The sequence below is a fragment of the Danio rerio genome, chromosome 5, assembly GCF_049306965.1.
Source record: "Danio rerio strain Tuebingen ecotype United States chromosome 5, GRCz12tu, whole genome shotgun sequence".
Classification (NCBI taxonomy): Eukaryota; Metazoa; Chordata; class Actinopteri; order Cypriniformes; family Danionidae; genus Danio; species Danio rerio.
The window spans coordinates 39235642-39263608 of NC_133180.1; the positions used below are offsets into that span (position 1 = coordinate 39235642).

The window sequence follows — 27967 nt, forward strand, 5'->3', positions numbered from 1 at the left end:
AAATGAGGAAATTGTCATTTTTGGGTGAACTATCCCTTTAGTGAATTATTACACACACAGAAAACGTAATTATTTGAGTTTTACATTATATATATATAAGATCATAGCTCACATTTACTGAAGAGTCTGAGCAGTGTTTATTGTACAACTGAACGACAAAAGCAAAACATTTGTCTTAGCTGTACGATTCTTCTTCAGTGTAGTGGGTATACAGTAATTATTGTGTATAATTATGTCATATTGCATTTTGATTTTATCCCAAATTAACAAATAAACAAATCCACACATTTTAAATGATAAAAATCACCCACTTTATACTGAATAAAACACAAAAACACATACGCAGAGGATTGTAAAGAAGTCAAGTTTGATGAGTCTCACTTTAGCAATGATTCTCCTGCTTTAGAATAGGGGTCTTAATTTATCTTTATATTGTAAGTTGCTGTTGTAAAAAAAATCTAATGTTTGGGTCAGCAATGTACTTTTAGTGAATAAAATATGTATGTATACTACCCCCCCCCCCTTTTTTATGTTATGTTATGTTGTTTGGATATTGTGTAAGTTCTGTTTTGTTTTTGTATTCTAGTGTTAATATTTTGTGATTGTGATTAATTGTGGGACCCCCTTGAAATAGAGATGGTACATCTCAAGGGGTTTATCCTAATAAATAAATATAAAATATCAAGAATGCACTGGTCAAGAGTGACAGAAAATACATGTTACATAACCTCTGTAATTCATATGAATGTTACCTTTTCACAGTTTTATTAACATCAGTGGTTTAAAGTTACAAACTACAAATACTCAAATGTTTGTAATTGAGTAGTTTTTTTTTCTTAGAAATTGTAATTTACTAAGTAATTTTAAAAATGTGTACTTTTACTTTCCCTTGAGTATATTTTAGTACAGTATTGGTACTTTTATTCCACTTCTTTCCTTCAACCTGCAGTCACTACTTTACTTTTTTTTGTCTACAGGAATTAGAAAACGTCCAACCTAAAAGCAACCAAATATCAATGTCATTTGACATAGTTATTGGGCATCAAAATAACGTTGTCCTTAGACGCTGACTACACCTTGAATTTTGGCCACCTGACATCACATCTTAAATCCAATCTAATATTAACATCTTATGAAGTTGTGTGCCTGCTGAGCAAGAACTAAATGCACTACAGAATGTTACAATTACACACATCCACAAATTACATGTCAATGCATCAGCTTTTTACAGCATAATACTCACTACTCTAGAGTACTTTTAAAAGATCTACTTTTTACTCATACTTTGAATAATATTCACAACAGATATTTTTACTCGCACTACATTTTTATTCAAGTAATGCTTTTAGTTGTATGACTTTTCAGTACTCTTTCCACCATTGATTAACGATTAAACTAACACAAAATCAGCATGTCAAGTTAATTTCAGATTAAAGACTGAAGTAATGGCCACCTAAAAATGAGATTTGTCATTATTGAATACAAATCTGATTTATTTAACAAACATTGAAAATGTTCAACTTTAATTTGTAATAATATGTCACAATATTACTACTGAATTGTATACAAATGTGGTGCTGGTAGAAAGATTTTTCCCCAAATCTTTCAATCTGTAGTCAATGGGGTATATGCCAAACTAGTGTGTTTCCCATACTGATAAACTTCTGGTGACCTGTTATTGTGAGTTTTTTTTACATTTTATACCGTTCCTTTAACAGCATCGATGTTGTAATGTAATTCAAATACAATCAGTTAAACAGACTTTGGCAATTATTTAGTTGCTCAAGCGTAAAACTAGACAAAAAGCCGCTTGCTCGCACGCACACATCAGAATCGCAGGCTAGCGCAGAAGCTCCATTGAATATACTGGGGTAAAATAAATGCTCATATTATAAAGACATGGCAGGGATAATGTAATTTATTGCAGTGCTTCTTGTACAATTTGAGACCCACTTTATATCGCATATCACTCAGCCAGTGGAGATCGCTTATTTTTAAAGAAAACAGACATTAAATGCACCGATTTTGCATTGGCATACAATTTACCGGAAACAATTAACCCAGGTAACTGGCAAATTAAAAGTCCTATTAGCATGCTTCGGCATATACCCTATATTCAGCTTCATATGATTAAAATTCCATTCTTGATTTGAAAATGATTGAACATTTACATAATACAATAATATTCTCATTTTGAAGACTTTTAGCTTCATTTTTAACCATGGCTAAATTTAACATAATGCTATATTTTATATCTCACAACTTTATTTATTAAATCCAAAATTAACTGTTTTCTGTAGTCATATGATAGCTCCAAGAAAGGAGGTCATATGAAGCACCTTTCAGAGCAATCACAAATAAGAGATTTTGTTTTATACTGATTACTTTGCAAGTTTAGTTTTAATGCTTGTTTACAAGTTGAAGTCTCAATTCAGTTATTTACTAATTTAAGTTATTTAACTATCTATTAATTTAAGTTAATTTAATTTAAGTCAATAATCAATGCCAAATTGTATACAAATTATCAAAGTATACAAATGTGGTGCTTCTTTCAATCTGTAGTCAATGATCAGCTTCATATGAAAAAACTTTTTTTTTTTTACTTGTGAAAATGCTAGAACATTTGCATAATACTTATTTTGTTCTCATTTGGAAGACTTTAAGCTTTAATTTTAGCCTTGGCTAAATTTAACATAATACTATAGTTTAGATCTCATAAGTTTATTTCTTATATCCAAAAATGTCTTCTGAAGTCATATGATAGCTCCAAGAAAAAAGGTCATATGAAGCACATTTCAGAGCGATCACAAATAAGAGATACAGTAAAAATATAAATGTAATATAAATATATTGGTTTATACTGATTACTTGGCAAATTTAATTTTAATACTCGTTTAGTTAAAGTCCCAAATCAGTTATCTACTATTTTAAGTCAATAACAAAAGCCAAAGTGTATAGAATTTATTAAAGTATACAAATGTAGTGCTGGAGGGAAGATTTTTCCCAAAATCTTTCAATCTGTAGTCAATTTTGAGCTTCATATGACTGAACTTGCATACTTGACTTGAAATGCTTGTATAGTAATTTGCATAATACTTCTCATTTGGAAGACTTTAAGCTTCAATTTTAGCCTTTTATATTTTATCTCTCATATCTTTTTATCTTAACCATTTAATTGCCTGCTCTACCAAACGGTTGACCGTGTTTATATAGTTTTGAATAACTGTTAAAGTCTTTTAAAGACAAACAAACATAATCCTGGTGCACTACTACACTTGATTTTGGTTTTACTGAAAAAACAACATCAAGAAAATATGTTAAATGAGAATGTGAGATATTTTATGGCATACTTTACAATATAAAGATGATTTAGTGTTCAAAAATGTTTTATTTTGAATTTGTATTTTTTAATTAATTGTTCTTCCACTTTATGTTTCCAAATTTTTCATAGTATAATTTTTAATTCCTGTACCAGAAACTGGCATGTCAACCGTTATATATATATATATATAAAATAAAGAATAAATGAAGACCCCATTTCAGAAGATTTCAAGACAATCCTTACAAGCGGAGTCTAATGGCCTTGTATGATGAGACACACCAAAGGACCGAGCAGACCAGAGCAAAGCAACAGAGGGGAGTGAAAGAAAGCAGTGTTTACCATTAGCAATGCCTGCTCCTGCAGTAATTGCTGCTGCAGTATCTCTAACTGCCGCTGCTCTTCCTCCAACTTATGTCTTATAAACTCCTACAGAGAGAGAGGGATGGAGACAGAGAGAGAGAGAGAGAGAGAGAGAGAAACAGGGAGCAGTGAAGGAGGAGGAAGAGACAGATCAGAATAGACTCAGAAGGATGAAATAAAAAAAGCTATTTGGGAGAGCGGACAGATGCACCTGTCTGTAGAGCCTCTGAAGATGGAGGCAGACATTTTAACATAGTGTTTCTGATGGGCTTTTTAAAATGGCTGAAGACACCTTAACAGAGCAGATTTCTCTTCACTAGCTCTGGTGGAGTTGTAACATCACACCGCCTCGATGATCTTAAAATGGCGAGTGTTTACAAGTGGTTTCAGTCACTGTGTTGCGTATTCATGTGTCTCTACAGTCGTTTAAACTAAAAGAAGTGTCATTTACATGTGACTTGGCTTTGAAGAGAGTGTCCTGTGGCATATTGTGCACTAATTCATGCTGATTGGTCTTTTGTGTTTCTGTCAGTTCGAATTGAATTGAATGTAGGGCTGCACACGCTTCTCTCCCACACACACACACACACACACACACACACACACACGCACACACGTACACGCACACTGCTGCCATGGCAACCACTCCACAGACATTCCAGGGCCAAAGCTGTGCTGAGTGGAACACCCACGCTTGGTTGTGATTGGATGGCTGCCTGCAGTTCTGTGGCTATGATTGGTCAGCTGTCTGCGGTTGCGTGGCTGTGATTGGTTACCTGCTCTCTCTCTGCCAACCTCCTGTCCTCCTCTCGTCTCATGTCATCGAGTCTCCGGTGAGGAGCTTTATCCTGTTGTTGCCGCACCATCTCTCTCTCCTTCCTCTGTTGCTGTGTGTGAGAGAGAGAGAGATTGAGAGAGTGAGTCACTTTAACATATTTGGCTGAAATAATGAGAGCCTTCCTGCTGCTAAAAATCAGCCAGTGCTTTTTAGAGGGGAAATTAAAGGGGAAGAGAATGAGGAGCCGGGGAAAAACACTGAAAGTGTAAGTGACGAAGACATTGGGCACCATTCTCGAGAGAAAGAGAGAGAGAGAATAGTGAGATTGGTGAGTCAGTGCACTGCGGTGCTGCATTCAGTGGGATAGTGGCTAGATGGTGCTAGCATCCCTATTCACAGAAGCTGCTTTATTTTACAGTATAATAATTCACTTCAATTGAACTGTCCACTGACAGCAGGACAAAGGCATGGATTACAAATGGTATTAAGATGCTTTTCAGTTAATAGGATCACAAGCGGACAGGGGAGACATGATCTGGTTTACACCTGGTGTTTAAACACGTCTCTTTTGTCCATTTTCAACAACTTTTTTGATGAGAGCAGGTGCAACTGTATTGGCTTCTCTTGTCTTTCAATCTAATAGCGCACATGTTTGCCAATTTTTTTCAACTGTAAAAATTTTTTTTTAAAGTACCAAATTAATTAAACAAGCTTTATGAATGGGCTAGTTCGGGGATTCTCAACCGGTGGACCTCAGCGATCTTGCAGGAGGGTCGAGAGCTTAAAAAAATTATAGTATAATATTGAGAGTTAAGTTTATTTAATTATTAATAGCTATATTAAAATGATCAAAGTAGCGCACTTTCTCCTGTTCTCTGATTGATTACTTCAAACTTAGCACAAAAACAGCCTCATGATCTCATCTAGTCCACGCAAGTCTGTTCATTCACAAAAGTATGCATGAAGTGAAAGTAAAAGTCTCTTTTTGTGTATTTCTGTGTGATCTATTTAATATATTCGCATAGTTGTCCAAACTATTGTCCTGTAAGTGTTTTATAATTGATGTGCAACAATACCTCCAATACAGGAGGATCTAGCAAGGCTCAATAGGGTTTCTGCCATAGAAGGTAAAATAAACTTGCATTCAACATTCAGACACTCTCTGGCGGAGCTGTTCACTGTTCCCGTCAGCGATCTCCCAATTATACCTAGCTGCAAACTCAACCGCCATCAGATTGACGCGTTTCAACGGGTGTTTTACATTTGTCTATATATTTTTGAATAGTAGATGTTTAATAGTAGATATTCAGTCAGTCCAGTTTAAAGCAGAAGCTGGTCTAGTTTTATATATGATTAAATTTAAATAAGATTATCTATTTTTTATACTATGCTGTTAATAGAAATTAATAGAAGGCACAACAAATGTATTATATATATATAGGTGGGTCTTCAAAAATTGATTTGAGAAAAAAGTTGGCCCTGAAGTGAAAAAGGTTAAGAACCCCTGGGCTTGTTTATGCACTGAGCAATGAAAATAAAGACAGGCCCCCCCATGTCCACTATTTCCAACGAAATTATTTAATTATTTATTATTATTTTATTTTATTAAATTTATTAACAGAACAGTAGCTATGTTTTTTTTCCAAAGATGCAAATTAAATGTATGCGCAAAACTGGAATATCGCATAAAAGACGTGTGAATAAAGCAGCGTTTCCATCCAATCAAAGTCAAAGTGAACAAACTTGTCACTTCCTAATTAACCAGTGCCAATTATCCAAAGTAAAAACGTAATTTGCTGAAAGGAGAAGCTGCATGAATCTTTTCCTCATTTAATAAATGACTTGCGCCTCAGAAGACAATACCGACATACAATGAACGCTTTTTACTGTTCTGGAGGTAATTAATAATATGATAACACTAATATTGGCATTTTAGAATGACCAGAGCAACATTTCAGATGTTTTACAAACATTTTTTTAAAATCCCACGATCTCTTATAACAAAATCACATGGCTTTTTTTGTGTGCATATTGGAATTTGTTTGGAAAGTGTTTCCATCGTAGTTTATGCACATCTTTTCTTATACAATAAGAAAATCCTATCTTATCCTACTCAGTTATGCGCATATGTTTTTATGTGTATTTTCAAAATGTATACGCATTTTCAAAATGTATACGCATCTTGCCATTTCCACCAACCATTTTTTTTCCCAAAATGTGCATAAAATAGGTCGATGGAAACATGGCTTGTGACTTTATTCAATGATATTCTAATCACAAAACTGTATCTCTCATGAAGAAACACTGATTTAATGTAACAAAGCTTATATTTTATTAAAGGTCCTGAGATGTGTTTTGAAATATGCGTTTTTATTCAATGTTTGACAATCTCAATCATAACACAAAAAGAGTGTGGGACAGTGTAGCTCCTCCCCTTTTATAAAAAAAAAAACAGCCAATAGTCTTTTGTTTTATCACAGCTCTGCCAGTAAGAGTGGTTGAACTCAAGCGCATCAAATGAAATGCAAATGAAAAGCGTCTTGAAAGGGGCGGGGCATATCAGATACTAGTGAGCATTTCATTGGTCAAGATTTGATTAGAAGCTATAGTGTGAGGTGACGTGAATAAAACCGTTGATCCAGATGGGCGAAAGTGCTAAAGTACAAGCGTTACATGTTTATATAAGTTTTATGTCTTCTAAACGCAAATTTTGTCATTGTTTTAGAGCACACTAGCTAGATATCCTAAAAATGAATAATACTGATAAACATCTAAAAACCTTTATTTTAATTTAATGGGACCTTTATTAGACATAACCAGCCTCTGACTATTATAACCAGACTATTTTTCTAGAGTCATTTTCAAAAGCCTCTAATTTGGCTTAAAATCTTAGGTGAAACATTTTTCCCTAAATTTTGGCCCTCAATACAAAATGGTGGATTACTCAGCAAATCCAAGATATTAATTATTTTTGTTTTTATCAGCATTTATATATTATATGTCATATTTATACAAGTACAAAAAATTTAAATCTAAACTATGTGCCAAAGAGATCTGACTCGGAATGACCCATGTTTGCTTTTTTCAGTATTTCAATACTCAGCTTAGTAGCCTCCAGCAAACATGTCTTGATCCCACATGGTCTTGATTTAATTAGCTTAGCTGCAAGGAGCATGACTGTGAGAATCTTTCCTAGCAATCATGAACACAATGAGCAACAATACTCAGTACATATCAAATACACACACTCCTTTGTGCTATAGCCTCTTCATCACCTTGTGATGTTCAAGTTGCCTGCGATCATCACGATACCCTGTGATGTGACAACCACTGTGTCCTTCCACAGTCATGCAGTGACAATGACCGCTTGCACTAATTTAATTAAAAGTTTGACATTAGTATAAAGGCTTCTCAGTCGTTCAGCTGGTTTCCCTCTCTCAAATTCACCTCCACGTACCTCATGACATTCCACAGATACCACCCTGAGTTCACTCTAATGAAGAGAGAGCAGCTCCAGATAAGAGAAAAATGTTGAGCACTTCAACAAACACTGCTGTAAAACTTTCCGCTGTGATGTATGCCTTTTAAAACATGGCATGTTCTCGATTGATCTTCTCATACAAACTTTAAGCTCTGTCAGTGGGGTGCTATGAAGTTCAGGCCAACTTTAATAGCCAGGATGATAGATTCTAAAATACTAAAACGACAAGATCATTCAACAACAACAATCTTGTTCTTATATTGTTACTTGTCATTAGGAGTAAGAGTTATGACCAAGTTTATATCACGGTAACAATATATTTCACGACAGAGTTGTTTATGCTGGTAGTTATTCCAGAAAAATCAACAAAAAATTCAGATAAATAGAGACCCTTAAATTAAAGACCCTGAATATTTCAGAAATGAAAAGGTCTTTTATTTGGACCTTGTTAAATATAGTAGGGATGAACAATAATGTATTTTTCCAAGACTTTTTGGTTTTTCCTTTTCTGTTTGTGTGTTTATGTACAAAGTGTTTGAGTAAGGTTTGAGATTTTTATTTCTCAGTAAGTATTAGCTTTGGGGTTGGTAAAAATATCGAATTTGGTACCAATCGATGCTGAAATTTAAAAAATGTTGATATCCCGCTAACATCGGAGTGCTGTTGAGCATGTTGTTAAAGGGTCACAAAACACCAAAACACATTTTTTTGGGCTGTTGACAGTCGTATGTGTGTCCCACACTGCTAACAACACTATTAGGACACATATATCTCACTAAAAAGTGAAAATTGGTTGTTATTTCGAGCAAATCTGTACTTCCGGTTTGAAACAAATTTTTGAAGCTGCGTCACAGCCATGAGATCTTGGCTGTGTATTCCAGCATTTATACTGGACGTCTGTACCTGGAAGTACCTCATGACATCTCTGAGTGTGCTGCATTCATTCATGAGTAAGACTTGGTTCAAACCAATCAGCACGCTCTATTGTGTATGCGGTGCAACTTGATTAATATGCATGATAGCTTCGAAGACTTTTTTTACCTGTTACAGTGTTCAGACGGTAGATAGACGCCATGTTGTGTTGCAAGTGGGTGAACAAGAATAGTTTGGAGATACAGGTCATCAGTGCTGCTTTTATAATTTGCTGCAGTGAAGGTTTAGTTTTCATTTTCCCTTTATGAGAGCCCAGCTGGACTCACGTGTGGATTACAGTGCAAGCTACTCTCGACAGAAATACGTGTCTAAGGAACATTGTTTACCTGAGAGCTTTTCTTATCTGCAATAGTGTAATCTGGATTTACCTCTAGTCTCCTTTTAATAAAAACGCAGCTCCAGTTGGTGTTAATTGTCCTGTCTCACACACAGATTTGGTAAGTAAGCGATCATTGGTCTTTGTTTGTTTATTCATAGGCAAAGTTAGTTCGTATCGTCAGCAGTACTCTTTCCATGTTTAAAGATGGACCTTTGTCAAATGATTTCTAAGTTAATAAAGCTTACATTACGTTAATATCACTACAATTTGGACTGAAAAATCTGCTGTAAATGCTGCTCTCCGAGTGTAAACATGTAAGCCACACAATCAAACTTACCGTGGTGTAGGATTTTTTACCGCATTTTTTGACAGGACTAACACACACAGCATTCTGACACTACCTACTGAGTGCATCTAAGTTACAGAGAAAAGCTGAGGTTTTTTTTTATTTCATTCGCCGTGCAGTAACAAACATTGCATGAAAAATAATTGCTTCCAGCAGTTCCTCGAATCAAATATCTTGTTTGTCACGAGGGCCATGAATGAAATTCCTGAATGAAATAGCCAAACTGCAGTTAAAGTTGACAAAGTAATAACTCGGCAAATAATTTGATAACTGATGTCCATGTAAACACAGTCACTGTCTTTCTCCTCTGCATTTTTGTTTGTTTTGCCTCTGTGAAAATCAGCATGTGCCCAAACCGACACTCCCATTATTATGCAAATTTTTTACAGACCTTCCCTTTTTCCCTCCTCCGACACTCCCCCCTAAACAGAGATGGACATGCCCACTTTCCTGACTTTTTCCAAAGTAGAGGTGTGAAAACACCCTGCTGAAACAAGAGGGTTTCATGGCTCTTTAAACCCTGTTGATTGGCCATTGTTCACAACATTAGAGTATTTCAAAGCTGCGTAGATCAGTTAATCCATCAGCGGATCGCTCGTATATCAGCTCATAAAGAGACAAGCGGATTGATGTGACTGAAATGCTTCAGTGTCCGTATATCTGTGTTGGCACTCGATGAACAGTGGTGAAAAATGGTGAACACAATGGCCAATTATTTACTGTGATGCCACAGTAAATAAGTCAATATTTTTTCTTATATTCAGAGCAACTTATTAAAGTACACTAAGCATTTTATGAAGTAACTTGATGCTATTGTTGTATTTTACATGTTATTTATTTATTTATTTTCATTTTCCTAATGTAAGGTTTGTAGCAAACCCTATGAATCAGCCATCCTAAAAGTGGGCATTAGGGCTTGTGGGAGGCTACCAGAGTCTGTAGCGCTACATAAGATACCATTTAATTTATTGTACACAGAGTTATTCTGTTGTTACATTTAAGTCCGTAATCCAAAGCAGTTATTTTAAATCACAGGTAAAAGTTCACCTCAGATTGATGGCCTAATCTTACAATGAGCACTCTGATCAGAACTTCCCTGTCTCAGGCATACTGGATGTGAATTAATCACACCCAGTCACATGTCATGGTATACATGGAATAAAAAAAATCTATTACAGTTGCACAGTAACAATATATACATTATACCGCCCAGCCATACTTAACATAACATAGTCATAACATAAACCAGTATCACCTTCTTTTTGTTCTGCAGAACAAAGAGAGTGTACTGCTCACTTTTGTATGCATGTAATGCAAAGAAACCTCCTAAAGCTGTTCATTTTCAGGAAGGTTGCAAAAAGAATCATAAAGGTATTATGTAATTGGTTCATAGGGCTTGTCTTCTGAAGTCATATGATAGCTCCAAGAAAGGAGGTCATATGAAGCACCATTCAGAGAGATAAATAGATAAATATACATGGAACAAATATTTTGGTTATTTTTGGATTGCCATTATTTTGGGAAACAATTACAAAAAAAAATTGACTTTTAATGCTTGTTTACTAGCCGAAGTCTTAAATCAGTTACCTAATAATTAAAGTTATATCTCAAGCCAGCAATTTACTGGTCAATCAGTCTGATTTGGCAAGTAGTTTTACGAAGAAATATTTTACCTGACATTATTTTGGTTTAACACTCAAACAAAACAATTCATATATAAAAAAAATAAAATTGTGGCAAGTAGCTTTATTCAGAGATATTTTATGATTGGCATCATTTTGGGTGAACAATCGCAAAAATAAACAACTAAACTAAACAGGTTTCCTTCCTTCCTTCCTTCCATCTATCCATCCATCTATCATGTTTTACATGTTTGGCAGGTATGTTGGTGGATGAGGAGATTCCCCCTTATTGTGTAAAGCGCTTTGAGTGCCCAGAAAAGCGCTATATAAATGTAAGGAATTATTTTTTATTATTATAAGTAGGTTTATATATGTTATGATTGGATACTCATTTTCTTTGAGAAATCAGTGTAAGTTGGAGTACCTCCTCTAAGCGTCGCCTCTGCTCTTTCTGCTCCTCTATGCGCTTCTGCCGGTCGTGCAGCAGCTGGCGTTTATGCTCCTCAGGGTCTCTGCGCTGAGCGGCGAGCTGCGCCTGCTGTCTCTTTAAGGCCTCTGAACGCTCTTTATTTTCTTGCTGCAGCCGCAGGAAATCCCTCCGCAACGTCGACTCACCAGGAACATTCAAAATAGAGCTTCAGACAGACATAAACAAACGGAGGTACAGTCAGCTGACATAAACACAGTTTGGGCAGTGAAGACATGAAGTTCTGTGGTTTGCAAAGACGACTGCACATCCAATTCTCACAGTTACATCGAGGACATGTACTCGTGTGCAGCTGGTAAAAAGGATTGATCCATGTGGAGTAATATGATTATGTTTTAATGGAATCTTCTGTGCACATTATTGGAAACATCTATGCGCATAAAACACTACCCTAAACATATCCATTAAGGGTGAAGGGTGTAATTGCTGCCCCAAAGCATCAAGTATAATTGCAAAACTAATGATTGTTTTAAAATAGCACGTGTCATGTTTTGACAAGGACGTCTCGTCTCCAACAAGCAAATGGTTTATTTGGTGTTGACTCAGTCAGACATGTACAGACAAGTCCAAAGTAAATCTAACCCCTAATAAGTCGTCACAAACTCTACACAAAAGTTGAATTTTCATCATTTAATTCATGCCTTAGATCAGTTTTGTTACACGTAAAATTACCCATGATTTTAAGTTTCAAGTAATATGCTACTTCAAGTCAAGTCTGTCCTAAGTAACATCATCAATTACTTCTATAGTCTATAAACAATGTTCTATAGTCTATAGAACGATCTACTTGTTTAAGTCAAGCCTCAAGCTGGTTATTGATTATCAACTAGAGGATTTAAAGGATTTATTTTTATCAATTAAATGAAGTACTGACTATTATAAATCCAGTCAATTATTATTTGATAATCAAAATAGCTACAGTACATGTTTAGATAAGACCTATTAGTTATTAGTTCTTCATGTAGTTTAGTTATCTACAAGTAAAACTTCTCCAGTTAGTTATTTGCTAGCTTAAGTCAAGTCTCAAGTCAATCATCCGTGACACTATCCTCTACTTCAAGTATTTTGTCAATTATCTGTTGAAGTCAAGCCTCAAGCTGGTTATTGGTTATCAAGTATTTTAACTGATTGGTCAGTTCAGTTATCAACTTTTGCCAAGGCAATTCCTATCAAAGACTATAGAATGCACAAGACATGTCACTAATATAGTTTTGAATGGGGAAAAGTGTAGCGGTCAATATGGTGAATGAAACTGTGATGCATATATTCTGGGAATGTGACATGATTAAGACCTACTGGAAAGAAATTCACAAATCAGTTCAGACGATTATTGGTCAACCTTTGGCCCTATCTTTAGCAATTTATCTCCTGGACAGTAAAACTGCTCTACATCTTAGTCATGGACTAGAATCTGTGTTTACACATTTACGTATCTAGCAAGAAAACATATTCTTTTGTTGTGGTCCTCTCTTTTTTCGGTCAATATGTGGATAAGTCAGATTGCCATTTTCTTACCCTTAGAAAAATTGACTTACGACTTATTTATTTTTTGTTCATTTTACCCTTCGCAAAAGACTTGACGTTCAAGCCAATGGACAATTGTATAATAGACGGCTATATTATTGTATATGACGACATAAGACACCTATACCACTGTTCTGTCGTTGCAAATCTTTAAATAAATGTTTAATAATAAAAATAATAATAGTATTAATAATAAAAAAATATGGCAAATGAAGCCCCACCTCCTAGTACAGGTGCCAATCATCGATCGCTATAAACTGACTATTCTCCTGTGGAGAGGCTTGGATCAGATGTGAGTTTCTGCAGATTTTATGTGATTTGAACGTTTAGAAATAAAAATAAATAGACAGTTGATGTTTTGTTTTATTGGTGATTCCTAATATGAAAGTTAATTGTAAGCTTGGCAGGCAATTTTGGAGAATTTGACGTGGAGATCTGCACGGGACTAAATTTTAAATCCCACTCCCACCCGCACCAGTCAGGTTTTAGTCCGAACCCGACTGCTCCTGCTTATGTTCAGCATTCATTGTCCCGCTGCCCGACCCGATCCGTTTTTTTACTCGCCGCTCCCATTCCTGCTAATGGGCAGGGGGGAGAACAAACCGAAAACCACCCAACTATACAGAGTCCAGACAGCCTATAACATGCTGTCTGTATAAACACACACACACACACACACACACACACACACACACACACACACACACACACACACACACACACACACACACACACACACACACACACACACACACACACACACACACACACACACACACACACACACACACACACACACAAACACAAACACAACAGCAGCAAAAAAGCTAAACGCAGCATCACGCTGTCTTATTCACACACACACATACGCATGCTCGCTTGCTCGGAAGTCGGGAGCGATATTGTCAGACCGCCCGCTCCCATCCAAAAATACACCAGTTACCGACCGCTCCCGAGGTTTATTCGGAAAGGTATTCCGGTGCCGAAAGTAATCTGGTCGGGTGCAGACCTCTAAAATTTGATCAATGTTCATGTTAGATGAAGATTATCAGTTGGTTTAAGTCTTGAGTCATTTATCTGCTAGTTCAATCAAGTATGACTCAGTTATTAACTAATTTTAGATAAAATTACTAGTTTAAGTCTCTAGTTAGCTATCTATTAGTTCAAGTCACAATTCTAGCAACATTTTAGCTGACTGTGCAACATCTCTTTCTCTATTGGAGGTGTCAGTGTCAGAATGGTTTAAAAAACACCATAGTATTAACTAGGGCTGCACGATTCTGGCTAAAATGAGAATCACATTTTTATTTTTATTTTGCTCAGAATAAAGATCACGATTTTCTCACAACTCTATAGTTGTTTAGTAAAGGTTAATATGAGTAGGCTATTTTTATTGTGATAAACAAACAGCTCACGGTCAGGTCACGTGTGATTTTGCAGCCGTGAATACATCATTAAATGAAAACAAATTAAATTCTTTGGTGACTTATACCCTATAAATACAGTATGAGGACTGTTCAATGCCATTAGGAATCTGACCATGCCCACATTGTTGAGCAACATATATAAAACAACAAGGACTTATGTGACCGCCTTTATGCTTCTCTACTGAACTTGAAGACATGAATGACTGAAGATCATATGGGAGGGTCGAATTGGTTGTTGTTAGATTGAATATGGCTGCGGCCAGAAGTTAATGAAAATTATTTGTATTTTTAAATTAAATTTCCCATTTTTTGTATTTTATTAACGTCTACCCCCACCCCAACCCTAAACCTAACCATCACAGTAATGTAACAACTGTAGTTGTATCAAGTATTATTTATGTTATCTAATAAATTACACAATAAATTGTATTTTTTACCTCCTACCCCCACCCCCAACCCTAAATCCAACCGCCACAGTAGTGTGAAAATATTAATAATTGTTATACAGTGTCATAAAAATGCAGCTATATTAATGTGCATATCGCACTTCCGGCCATCCGCATATATAATCTAGGCAATATCGGTAGAATTAAGATTTTGATCTTTTAATGATTAATTGTGCATCCCTAGTATTGACTATATCTTACTATAGTATATTTTCATGTATGTGTCTGACAACTGAAAATAGATCTAGTAGCAGATATCACAGCCTCTGTGACTTTTTACCTTGCACTTTTTTGTTAACATGTATTATTATTTATTTAGGAAAAGAATTTACACATTCTGATTTAAATGCCTAATTATTAAATGGTGCAAATGCCTATAATTAAATCAAATGAGCTTAAAAATGTGTTCTTTGGAAGAGTGTACTTGCATTCTGATGATACTCTGGCATTTTGTAATGAGAGACAATAAATGACAATAATTTCATTTATCGCATTATATTTTGGTGCAATATATCGTACAACAAAAATAGATATTGTGAAAGGTCTACTTACTGCTTAAGTTAGTAAGTTAACAAAAGGTCAATAAAACTGTAGTTGAAACCTTTTTAATGGGTGCTTCTGAGGTGTTGTGTCGGGTTGAGTAAACACAGATGCTGCCATGTTTACCTGGATTCTCTCTCATCTCCTCTGTTCTCATCCTCTTCATCACTGCCGCTGTACTCGTACTCTGTCTCCTCTGAAAGGAATCAAGACAAAATGCAAAGAAGAGATGCACAGAGTGAGAGGTGGGCAGTAAATAATGAGAATGGCTATTGGCATTAATATAAAATGGCTCAACACAGTCTATGCAGACAGTCTAAATCATCATTGCTCTTCCAAACGGATAGCGTATGAACTGTAATAACACTGCTGAAGGCTGCTGGGTGATGCTTCCATTTTTAGCTGTTCCTCATTCTCCATATCCAGAATAAAACATAATTCGAGCCCAGCTGTGCTATTCGATTACACTACTGGCCACAGATCTTGTGTTACTCTAAGCTACATGAATTATAGACAAGTGTCACATTGTGCTCCAAAGGTGAGATCTGATTGGATGGGGGATTAGTGACGTCTCTGCACAAAGAGTCTTTTAAACATTCTGAAATCTCTGATATGTAAACAAGTGGACACATTATAATTATAATTCAAAGATGAATAAAAAATACTTTAGAACATTACAAGTGAAAAACTATGTGCCTCAAACCCCATTGCTTTCTTGTTCTCATGAAAATCCTGTGACTATAAAATCCTGATAAAAAAAACAGGCCAAACGGAACAAAATACAGACTATGTCACTGGCCTATTAATACACACGCACCAGGCTGTGTTTGACTAGCCACAATAATTTCTATTGAGATTACAACAATTATATTTTCCTTATCTTTAAGTTTATCTAAGCTCGAATTTAACATACTATGTACAGTTTAAGATTATTAGCCCCCCTTTGAATTTTTTTTCTTTTTTAAATATTTCCTAAATGATGTTTAAAAGAGTAAAGAAATTTTCACAGTTTGACTGATAATATTTTTTCTTCTGGAGAAAGTTGTATTTGTTTTATTTCGGCTAGAATAAAAGCAGTTTTTAATTTTTTAAAAAACATTTTAAGGTCAAAATTATTAGCGCCTTGAAGCTATATTTTTTCCTGATAGTCTACAGAACAAACCATCGTTATACAATAACTTGCCTTATTACCATAACCTACCCTAATAAATCTAGTTAAGCCTTTAAATGTCACTTTAAGCTGTATAGAAGTGTCTTGAAAATATCTAGTAAAATATTATTTACTGCCATCATGACAAAGATAAAATAAATCAGCTATTAGAAATGAGTTATTAAAAGTATTATGTTTATGAATGAGATGAGAAAATCTTCTCTCCGTTAAACAGAAATTGGGGGAAAAAATAAACGGGGCTAATAATTCAGGGGGGCTAATAATTCTGACTTCAACTGTATGTAGGACTCTCTTTGAAAACCATAAAAGCAGGGAGACTAATAAGGTTCCGCGAAGCATGCAGCCATGGGTCTCATCTGTTCACAGTTCGTCAGAACTCTAAATGTGGGACATACGGGATATAGATGTTTTCAGTGCCACCTATAAGAGGCATAAGGTCTGTTTAAATCAGGGGTGCCCAAACTTTCTCTTATAAAAGGGCCAAAAACCAAACTTGATTGAGCGCCGTGGGCCGCAGCTAAATATGCCATTATATATTATATTTAATTTGCTCACTTGTTTGCTTATTATTTCAAAATAACTAGAAAAAGTTGCTTTAAAACATATTAAATGATGATGCAGTACAAATTTAAATCATTTTAAAATCAACTTATTATATTGAAAACATAAACAACTCCGTTTATAACACAATAGAGTTCAATACTGAATACACTAGCTGTGCTGCTCCTGCCTTTGCCTTCATTTGCTCACCGATGTCTTGTGCATTGTCTTCTGTTAAGTGACAGTATTTACATTTTAAAAGTCGATTCATTTGAAACATTTAATTTTAGTTCGCTTTTTTGTAGCTCCTCAATTGATCTGGGAAACAAAAGGGTATCCATTAAATTCGAAATGATGATCTCTGTAGATGGCATTCGCCCCAACCAACTCCATCATTTTCCCTCTCTTTTCAGATGGGATGGCGGGCAAAACTAAAGGTTAGCATGGGCTAACTTTGAGCATCACTAGTCTAAATGCATCTTTTGTTAATTTAACAAGTATATTGTGAAATTTGTTTCTAATGAGGCAACAAACACATGTAAACTGCGGAGTATGAGTGTTTAATGCAGGTTTATGCATTGCGTCATATCACTCAGCTCTTATTGTGATTTTTCTTGAATGAAAGGATGTCAATAAACTTTACTAAATTCATCTATTAATGAAGAGGTAGATGTTAATTCCTGCCTCTGTTTTCACATACATTTAATAGCCTCTGTTGTTTCCTTTTGTCAAGTATAATTATTATTTCATTCATGACACAACTCAAACTAGATTCGTGGCTTAAAAATGGCTCACTAATTCCTTCTAGCTAAAAAAACCTCTCTACCACTTCAGATGTAAAAATTGTTAACAAGGCGCACACTCAATTTTTAAATATTTTTTGACAAATGAAGTATGATTATTTTGAACGTTTCATTTCAGAGTACATCACGCAGTGTGTTTGTGTGTGTGAGAGAAAGAGAGCCGGCACCAAAATGAGCTCATTAATATTCACGATTGTTCCGAATATGGTCAAAACAGCCTTTCATTGTAAGGGTGTGGTTTTTGTGGGCTGCAGATCGACTATGTAGATATCAAAGAACAATTTAACACACTTAACCAAAACACTCTAAGGTAACTTTAAAGTCTTAGAGGAGATTCTGTGCTGATTCTGATAGCAAAACAGATCATCTCCTGGATCAATTGTCAAGCATTTGTTTTATTAAATGCTTGAAACTTCTGTGATTAAAGTTCTTTTGTTCTTATACACCGTTTATGATTATTTAACATGAAGACAACATGAAACAACACAAATGGACATACCTTTTTCGCCACGTTTCTTGCGTGTTCTGTCGATGTGATCTTTGAGCTGGATGCGGACTTGTCTTTCAGTGGGCTGATCTCTGATGAATGAGTGTTTCAGGAGCTGTTCAGTGGACGGACGATTCGGATATGACTTTACCAGACAGCCCTCGATGAAGTCAATGAACTTCTTAGACCTGAAAATCAGCAAAACAAACAATTTATTTCGAGCAGGAAAGACCATCCTGGCACAACTGTTATTTACTCTTTTGTGTGCTCTAGATACATCTTACAATTGCTGATCAAGTACTACATAAAAAAATAAATAAATAAAGTCTGTAAGTCATGTCATAAAGTCAAAAAGGCTGTAACTTTTATAATAAAAGAGACTTATATTCAAGCAAGCAACAGATGAACATCAGAATTGGTGTGAAAAGAAGGAGGCAGGCATCTGTGAAGTTTTACATTTACAATTAATGTTGCTTACAGTGAATGCACTATCATCATTTGATTCATATTAATATTGTACATTCTTTTGTTTTCTGAATACTGTTATAATTGAAAGGATTTGCTGTGGAGTGAGGAGAATTAAAATACTTGTTTATTTAGTTTGTAACAGTTATATTTTAGGGCTATTATTTCTGAAGAATATATCAAAATCTGACTTACACACCAATCCAACAAACTAGTTTTCATTTCCTTGCAAACATTTAATTTTTGACCAGACTGGACTTTTTTAGGTATCATGTATTTGATGGAAAATAAGGTCCATTTATTTTTTTATGCCAAACGAATGGCAATTTCTATAATTTATGAAACAGTGAACTCTACAGTGAACTCTTCTGATTTAAATACAACAGCCAGGTACAGCTAGCAGATCCTGATGAGAAGAGATCATGTTAAAAATATGCCAATTAGCTGTGACAGTAGCTTCGGTTGCAGCTAGAATATGCTGTAAATGACCAACAAATTAGCGATAGATTGCATTGCATTTCATAACATTTATAAAATATATATAATAATGGTATATTAAAAAAAGTGTTTATCTTTTTTTGTCTTATTTTGTATTATGTTCTAAAAATATTAATAACCGTAACTGGTTGTCTTAGTTAAAAAAGTATTTAATGAGAAATATGAGCACACCAAAATTCAATAGTTTGATGTCGGTGTGAGTTTAAAAAGTTTCTGAAAGTTTTTCCTTACCAGGGCTGCATTAATTTGATGTAAAAAGTACTGTGAAATATTATAATTTGAATCTTCTACACTTTTCCATTTAAAAAAAAAGAAAAAAGAAAAGCTTGGTAAAAACTTAAAACATTATTAAATGTCATTGTTGAATTATTGTCCTAATCAATATAAAGCATCTTTGTAGTAATAACAAATATATACACTTCTGGTCAAAAGTTTGGGGTCAGAAAGATTTTTAAATGTTTTAAAATAAGCTTCTCCTGCTCACCAAGACACAAAAAGTACAAATTGTAAAACTGAAATTTTATTGCACTATAAAATAACTGTTCAAAAGTTGTTTATAATTTAATTTAATAATTTATTCCAGTGATTTTAAAGAGTCACATGATACTTCAGAAATCACTCTAATTTTAATAATAATAATTATTATAATTAATTAATTAATTAATTATTATTATTATTACTACTACAAGTTACATATTTTTATCATTTTATTTCAAAACATTTTTAAAAGAACATAGAAACAAAAAGACATTCAATACAAGTGTCAAAGGTCACCGAATACAATCTTTTTTACATTCGTATTTATGGTTGATAAAATGTTTCTATATAAAATTTTGTTAAGGGTTACAGATCAAAGATCAACAGGTTCCAGATATATATATACACACCACAGTAAAATTAAAACATAACATTTATTCTTAGCCATTTATCCCAGTATGCAGAAATTTTATAGACAAGTTGTTTGAGGAAAGTGTTAGTACTACCATATCATACACCTTTTACAATATTAATATTATTATTGGTAATAGTAATAAAAGCAACAATGACTGGAGTAATAATTTCATTTGAAACCACATACAATAAGTATTAAATATATATTTAATAAATAAATATTTAACAATTTTTTTTTTTTACATTTAATAAATGTCGCCTTGATGAACAGAATAATTTTCTTATAAAAAAAAAAAACAACAAAAAAAAAAAACAGACCCTAAACATTTGACTGCCTATATATTTTACAGACACCTTTAATTTTTATGGTGTATATTTCTGTCTTACACCCCCCCAAAAATTGATAGCTTAGAATTGATAAAAAGTCTTTCTTCTGGATCCTTGCCCAACATATGCTCCATCTTTACTTTTATAACCAGCTGTTCAAGGGCAGGGCTCTGACCAGAAGGACAAAAATAACTGGAAAACTAAAGTATGGCATGCCAACATATGACAACTGCAACCGACAGAGAAAAGAAGAACCTATATGAAATCAAGTTAGAAAGGCATTTTACATCATGCAACAACAGTTCACATGTGTAGAGATGTAGGTGGATGTGAGTGCAAACACTTTCACTCCTGTCTGAAAAGCAGTCTTACATGAGGAAACCACATACACCGAGAGCCGCTATATGGACGGCAGCAATCATACATATGCAGTGTGTGTATATATAGACGAAGGGGAAAAAAAGGGAGGGAAGAAAGAAGGAAAATATAGCTTGATCTCAAAATAACAGCTGAGACAGGGTGTCCTCACCATTTCTTGGACTTCAGTTTGGGAGGAGGGTTCCGTGGGATAAGGAACAAAGCTCGCATGGGATGCATGTCACACAACGCTGAGGGAAAGAGCACAAAAATCAAACACGCTGATAACAGACTCTTTCACCCATGTGTGCCCAATTATCAGACTGACTGACTGATTTGAGAGGTGACAACAATTCATGAACGCAAGTGGAGCAGTGACTGGACCGCTGCAACACGCTGTCCGTGTGAGAGAGAGATTATGACTAAGTGCTGTGCTGCAGAAGTTACCATCACAATTGAGTGCAGATCAAGCACTAGATCTAATTTGTTGGTAACACTTAAAATAATGGTCCATTAGTTAAAGGTGTAGCAGGTTTGCTTGTACACACACACCGCGTTTACATGCATAGCAGAGAGAGTGAGTGACAGCCGTAAAAACAAATGCTAAATCAAAACTTTAAAAGTTTGAAGAAAAAAAAAATAAAAGGAAGGACGACACCATGGCTGAAGTTTTTCTTTTAGAAAGATAATTACATTTTAGTCATGCAAAGCTTATGTGAATTTTGTTGTTATGAATGGGTTATCCGCACACACAAGTGTTGTTAAGCCACTGAAACCTTCTGGCGAAAGATTGATGTGAATATTTTCTGTTTCATAAGGGACCTTTTACAGCATCAATCATGTCGATAGTTTTTATTTAGTTTAACAACAAAACATCAGTAAATAGCGCTAATCTACCAAGCCTGCTTTACTGATTGTTCATTTTTGAACAATGACAACCTGTGACGTGCTCCCTATATTGTTCACCATGCTACTCTCAATATTCGGTCTGAAATAGCATGTAAGTATGGCTTAGTAATAAGTGTAACTTCTGCACGCCGCAGGCCAACCACTAAGCATACAGTAGTGGCTTTAGGACATAGCATGTGAGACAGCGATCCTTGCATGCACGAATATTGCACATTATGACAAGTTTTGCTCGCTACACAACTGAAAACGTGCAGTATAATACATACAATATAATACAGATTTTCGTTCAGAATTGTAGTATGTAGTAACTGGCGAATGACATGATCTAGCGGATTTCTGTTATCCTTAATGTGCGCGTTCGTGATTTCAGGAGGTGTGACTTTGGATGGCAGAAGAGGACCAATAATTCCCATAATTCTGATAAGTAGGCCAAACAATCTATTAACAAAAGTAGATTTGTACATCTGTTTTCAAAGATATTATGCTAACACAAAGCATTTAGGCAGATCACCTACTGCACTTTTAATGTATTTTCTAACATGAACAAACTACTAGTGATACATTTATTATGATATTTATTCATCTTTGTTAATGTTAATTAAACAACGTTAGTTTATGTTAACTCACAGTGCATTAACTAATGTTAACGAGCACATTAGATTTTAATAATTCATTAGTCAATGCTGAATTATGTATTAATAAATTCTTTACAAGATTATTCATATTAAGTTAATGTTAGTAAATACATTAACTTAGGGGTTTTCTTATTTTTTCAAACCGCGACCCCCAAAATAACAATGCCAGTGACTTGTGACCCCCCCATTCCTCAGAGGTGGTTTTAAATATAGAAATGTTGCGCAGACAACAATAGGTCTATATAAACATGATCATATTGCCAACACAAAAAAAGTGCAACAGTCTAACAACCATAGGCAGTACTTTACATAGTTATTTAATAATTTGTCTAATTTAATATTAACCTCAGCTAAGACAGGTGGGCAAAACGTTTTCGCACAAGTCTATTCTTGGTTTTGGAGACCGCCACTCAGAAATCCTTCTCAGTGTTAACTTGTGGCCTGTGTTTATTTTAAATGCATTTAAGGAGTCAGAAAGTTTAACCTGGTGTTATAAAATCTACTGCAGCTGACGCTATTGCTGTGTTGTTAATCTAACGTTAACACACCAATCCAATGAAAAAAAAAGGCTGATGACTTTTTATTTGCATGTTGTTGTCTTTTTATGTTAATATGAACAACTATTTTTATCTTCTGTGGGTCATGGATAAATTATAGTAATTCTAATAGTTTAATAAATTTTATTTGACTGTTGGAAATCACCAAGCAACCCCGTCATTGTCCCATGAGTCCCACTTTGATAACCGCTGCATTACTGACATTAACTAATGGACCAGTATTCTAAGTTATGCTGGATGGTCTACAATAATCTACTTAACCCCTTTAGTCACGCTGTCCCATAGTCAAGACATTTTTTTCAAACACATTTAAAAAAAATTATTATGACAATAATATTTCAAACCCAAATTTATCTTGACAAAATATATAATATGCAAATATAATCTTGATTTTTAAACAAATTCCAAATGAGGGATGTGTCTCTTTTATCACTACTTTCTTTATTATTTAATTTGTTAGACTGGCATAGCATGGATGAGTGTAGGAGAACGTTTATTTTGTGTTGTTTGGTTAATTGGTTTGTTTTATAAAATGTGAATCAAAGGCCACTTACCCACAAATCGAAATTTCTATCTTATATTTATTTACCCTCAGGTTGTTACAAACCCATAACATACTATGCTCCAGATAACTTCAGATATTTTAATCAAGAAAATAAAGGCACTTTAAAATAGTTGTTTTAGAAGAAGTTGTTTTAGTTTGAGCAGATATCCTTTAGGCTTTTATTTGCAGTCAAATATGTTTTACGGAAGCTTAGACAGAAATGGAGGGACAGACACAGACAAAAAAAAAACATTATTTAAAACATTATTTGCAAATGACAAGGTAAAAAAGGGTAAAAAAAAATTAGTGATATACAGTATTCTTCTTTTTGGGTTGAACTTCGGCAGAGGAAACAACACATAATAAACAGGGTTCTTTAATATGGATATTATTTTAGTTTCCTTCGAGGTATTGTTGTGTTTTTTACTGCAAATAGGATTATCATTTCAAACTCAGGACAAACTGATATATTCAACCCCTTTTCAATTTTACACTTAAAAACAGGAGCAACAGTAGTGTGGGTGATGCTGCTGGTGAGAGATACTGACAGTTATTTACTTGTTTTTTTTTTACTGATAATTATTTTATTACTTTAATTTTCATTAATTTCATTATTTTAATTACTTCATATTAAGATCTGAATCCACACTGTGACTTTAAGTCAACAAATACAACCCCACATTAGTGTACTTACGAGGTGCTCCTTCAGCCATTTCTATAGCAGTGATTCCCAGAGACCAGATATCACTCTGTTGTTGAAAGGAAAAGAAAAACAACATTATTTAATTCATGCAAAAGTCATAGTCTATGGTTACTGTTGTGCTGCATAAACATCACTGGCAGTACAAGAGAAGTAAGTTGGATGGATGGATGGATTGATAATCATACTTCACATACTAATCATATTGTATATTAACCTGGACCTCATAAAAAGAAACATCCATAAAAAATTAGTATGAACATAAAAATTTACCATGAGCTTAAAAGTGGCAGCAATTAGTTGTTTAATAAGCAGTTAGTCGTTGTGACAACAAGCGGTCACAAACATTGCTGAGTAATGATACCCATTGAAAGCAAACAAAGAGCAGCATTGAGTATCACTTCACTAAATAATGACCAAGCGAAATGTCACATATTAGAAGCTGACTGGCAGTTTTACTGGTATGAGTATTTGGCAACTGGGCGTGAGGTGATACCAACAAAGCAACCAATATGAGAAAGGTTGCAGAAAATATATAAAGTTTAATGCAGCTCTATCTAGACCACTTGTATGTTAAACATAAACACGTTCCCTTAAATGTACTTTTTTCTTAATATTAAAAATGAAAAAATAAAATAAAAAATTGCTTAGGGCACCTTTTAAAAAGAGACAAAAAACAGGCAGTGACCTCTCAGAAATGTAAAGTACCATTCAAAAGTCTGTGGTTTAAAAGTAATTAAAACTTTAACTTAGCAACAAGTGACAAAAAAGTGACAGTTAAGTCTTTTAAATTTTTACAAAATATTTCTTTTACAAATAAATGTTCTTTTTATTTCAATTGATTAAAGATTTCTAAAAAAAATGTATGGTTTTTACAAAGAATAATAAAAACAACTGTTCCCAGCATAAACATCAAATACAAAACTGTTCATTGAGGACCAAATCAGCATATTTGAATGATTTGTGAAGGAGGCTCAATAGTAAAGAGTAAAGCATTAAAAAAAACACCTTTTCTGCTCTTCACACCAGGGATATATATTTTAAAATATTGTAACAGAAAAACATCACCTCTTTCTTTATCCATCTTATTATATATACAGTATCAGCAATATCACATGAGTAGCAGTGCGATATGGCTGTATATCGGCACTGGTGGGAGGTGTGCGTTATGTAAAGCCATATTGCACTGCTACTCACATGATATTGCATTTATACAACAGTTCAATGGCATAATCTTGTATATATATAAAAAAGAAAATCCAACAATGAGAGCCTAAAAACTCTTTTTTATGAGGAACTTCTGCCACTCAATCAAGTCTGCAGCTAAACAACTACATTCTCGCATAAAAAAAGCCTCATAAGTACATTATGTTGTCCAACAGCTGCATTATTTTTCAAACTGTAGTGAGTTAATTGATCTGCTGTCACTCTATGTGGGCGGAGTAATACACAAAGGTGAGGAGGCTGTGCGAGTGTGCTGTTATTACGGGAATATTGCACAGCTATCAGCGAAGATTTGAGAACCAGACAGAACTTGATCTTTCCTCTTTTATATGTCCTAACAATGTTTATACATGTATTAACATTTATTAAGGTAGCTGGAAATTGATGGACTAACATAAAATAAACCCCTTTACGCTGTACTGTACTTTATTAACTCTGTATTCTTTAATAAAACAATAAATAAAAATCCACATTCACTAATCTTACTACAGCCTTTCTGCAGTTTTCACAAAGTCCAATTTAAGACTTTAAAACATTTTTAAGACTATTATGAATGATTTTTTTTTCTTATGGTCTGGTAGGTTTTGAAAATATTTTATTTGCCCAATGAAAAAAAATTCTATTTAGTTATTTCTTAACCACATATTTAAAATAATGTGTCAAACAAGCAAATCCTAGTTTTATACACAATTTATTTCAACATAACTTTTCTAAATAATCCAGAAACATATAAAATAACTCCTAAAAATATATTATCCCAAATTTATGGACAACAGTCTGTCCAGGTCAGTGTTTCCATCCTATATGGTCTATAAATACACAGAGAACTTTTGTTTAAATGTTCTCTGTTTATTTATAGACCATATGGGATGGGGACATTGCAAAGAATATAATCAAACCATATTAGTTATAAAGCTATTATAAGATCTGTTCAAAATACATTATAAGACCTGTTTAAAATGATTTAGGACAATATTTCTTTGACTTTTTAAGGCCTACACCATTATTATTATTTTTTTATTTAAGATTTTGAAGAGTCTGGGGACACCCTGCACTGTACTTTACATCAAATAAACAATGTTGTTCAACATAAAAGACTTCTTTCAAAAAAACTCTTGACCCCAAACTTTTGAACAGTTTAGTGTGCATCAACAGTCAGAAGCTCATTTTACCCTGTAATCATAGGTGGAGTCGGGATTTTCATCACAGGCAATGACTTCTGGGGCCATCCAGTATGGAGTGCCAATGAAAGTGTTTCTTCTGCCGACAGTACGATCCAACTGTGCGCTCACCCCAAAATCCACTACACAGAGAGTGAGAAGAAAAAAAAAGAAAAAGCGGAAGCAATCAGAGTCTGTAATATTACAGGGCCATTTCTGCTTTCAAGCGCTCTTATGAAACCTGTTGCGCAGCCAAGATGTTTATATTCATCTATGCTAATCTCTTCCACCTCACACACGCAGACTCTTCCACTTCCGCCACACTCTCCCTCAGGTTGTGATGTGAAGATATTTTTGTCATGGTGTCAGGCCTACATTAATGAGCTTCGGTGCTTTGCTCTAGTTGTTAAACGAAATGAAGGATATAGGATATAGGCTAGACAACACACACAAAATACAGCTACACAAATCAGATATCTCCATATCAGATAAGAGCTAAACTGAAGGTAATGAGAGTGTGTGTTTTTCATTGCGTGTCGAGCAAATATCCCACTCACCCAGTTTAACCTCTGCGTTCTCTGTAAGCAGCACATTCTGTCCCTTGATGTCTCGGTGGATGACTTTATGAGCATGGAGGTGAGACAGACCCTGAGGAGCAGACAGACAGTGTTGACTGGCTGTTCGACATCAAATATATAATTAATTACATCAAACTAAATTTCTATTTCTAACCAGCATTTTTTTCAGTCATTCAATCACATTATAGTCCATAGGCGTCACGTCAATTTAATCCAATGTGCAATTTCAGATTTTTGAGAATAATAGGTTTTAGATCCACAATAAAAGTACATTCTTATGTTTCTTAAAAATAATTGCATTTTTAATGCATATTTTTAATATTAATTAAGATTATTGTAGTTAATTGTGCACTTTTATGATGGATATACTGACTGAAAAAACAAACTCTACAGTAAACGAAGCAATTCCTTATAATTTTATTTTCAAGCCTCTCCCACATTCACCTTAAAAAAAACAAACAACTCTTGTCTGTTCTTGCAATATATGGCCTTGTTGACGTGGGCTTGTATGAGGGGATTAAAAGATACCGAATAAG

General features: G+C 34.4%; 1 protein-coding gene across 23 annotated transcripts in view; it reads right to left on the bottom strand.

Annotated features, from left to right (window-relative positions):
• The window catches only part of mink1 (misshapen-like kinase 1), an 83522-nt gene that overhangs the window by 29444 nt on the left and 26111 nt on the right, over positions 1 to 27967 (bottom strand). For 9 of the 23 annotated variants that reach the window (XR_012405667.1, XR_012405665.1, XR_012405664.1 and 6 more), the window contains exons 5-13: positions 27411 to 27501; positions 26866 to 26996; positions 24464 to 24518; positions 21297 to 21375; positions 18599 to 18774; positions 15712 to 15781; positions 11586 to 11796; positions 4459 to 4569; positions 3662 to 3748 (exon numbers count right to left, since the gene is read on the bottom strand). Coding sequence is in view for 17 of the 23 variants with exons in the window: in XM_068221052.2 (XP_068077153.1) it covers positions 3662 to 3748; positions 4459 to 4569; positions 11586 to 11796; positions 15712 to 15781; positions 18599 to 18774; positions 21297 to 21375; positions 24464 to 24518; positions 26866 to 26996; positions 27411 to 27501 (1011 nt within the window). In the remaining 6 variants the exon portion in view is untranslated. Of the gene's footprint in view, positions 1 to 112; positions 149 to 3661; positions 3749 to 4458; positions 4570 to 11585; positions 11797 to 15711; positions 15782 to 18598; positions 18775 to 21296; positions 21376 to 24463; positions 24519 to 26865; positions 26997 to 27410; positions 27502 to 27967 lie in introns of all 23 variants that reach the window. The other 14 variants (XR_012405666.1, XR_012405663.1, XM_068221050.2 and 11 more) reach the window with 2 other exon arrangements.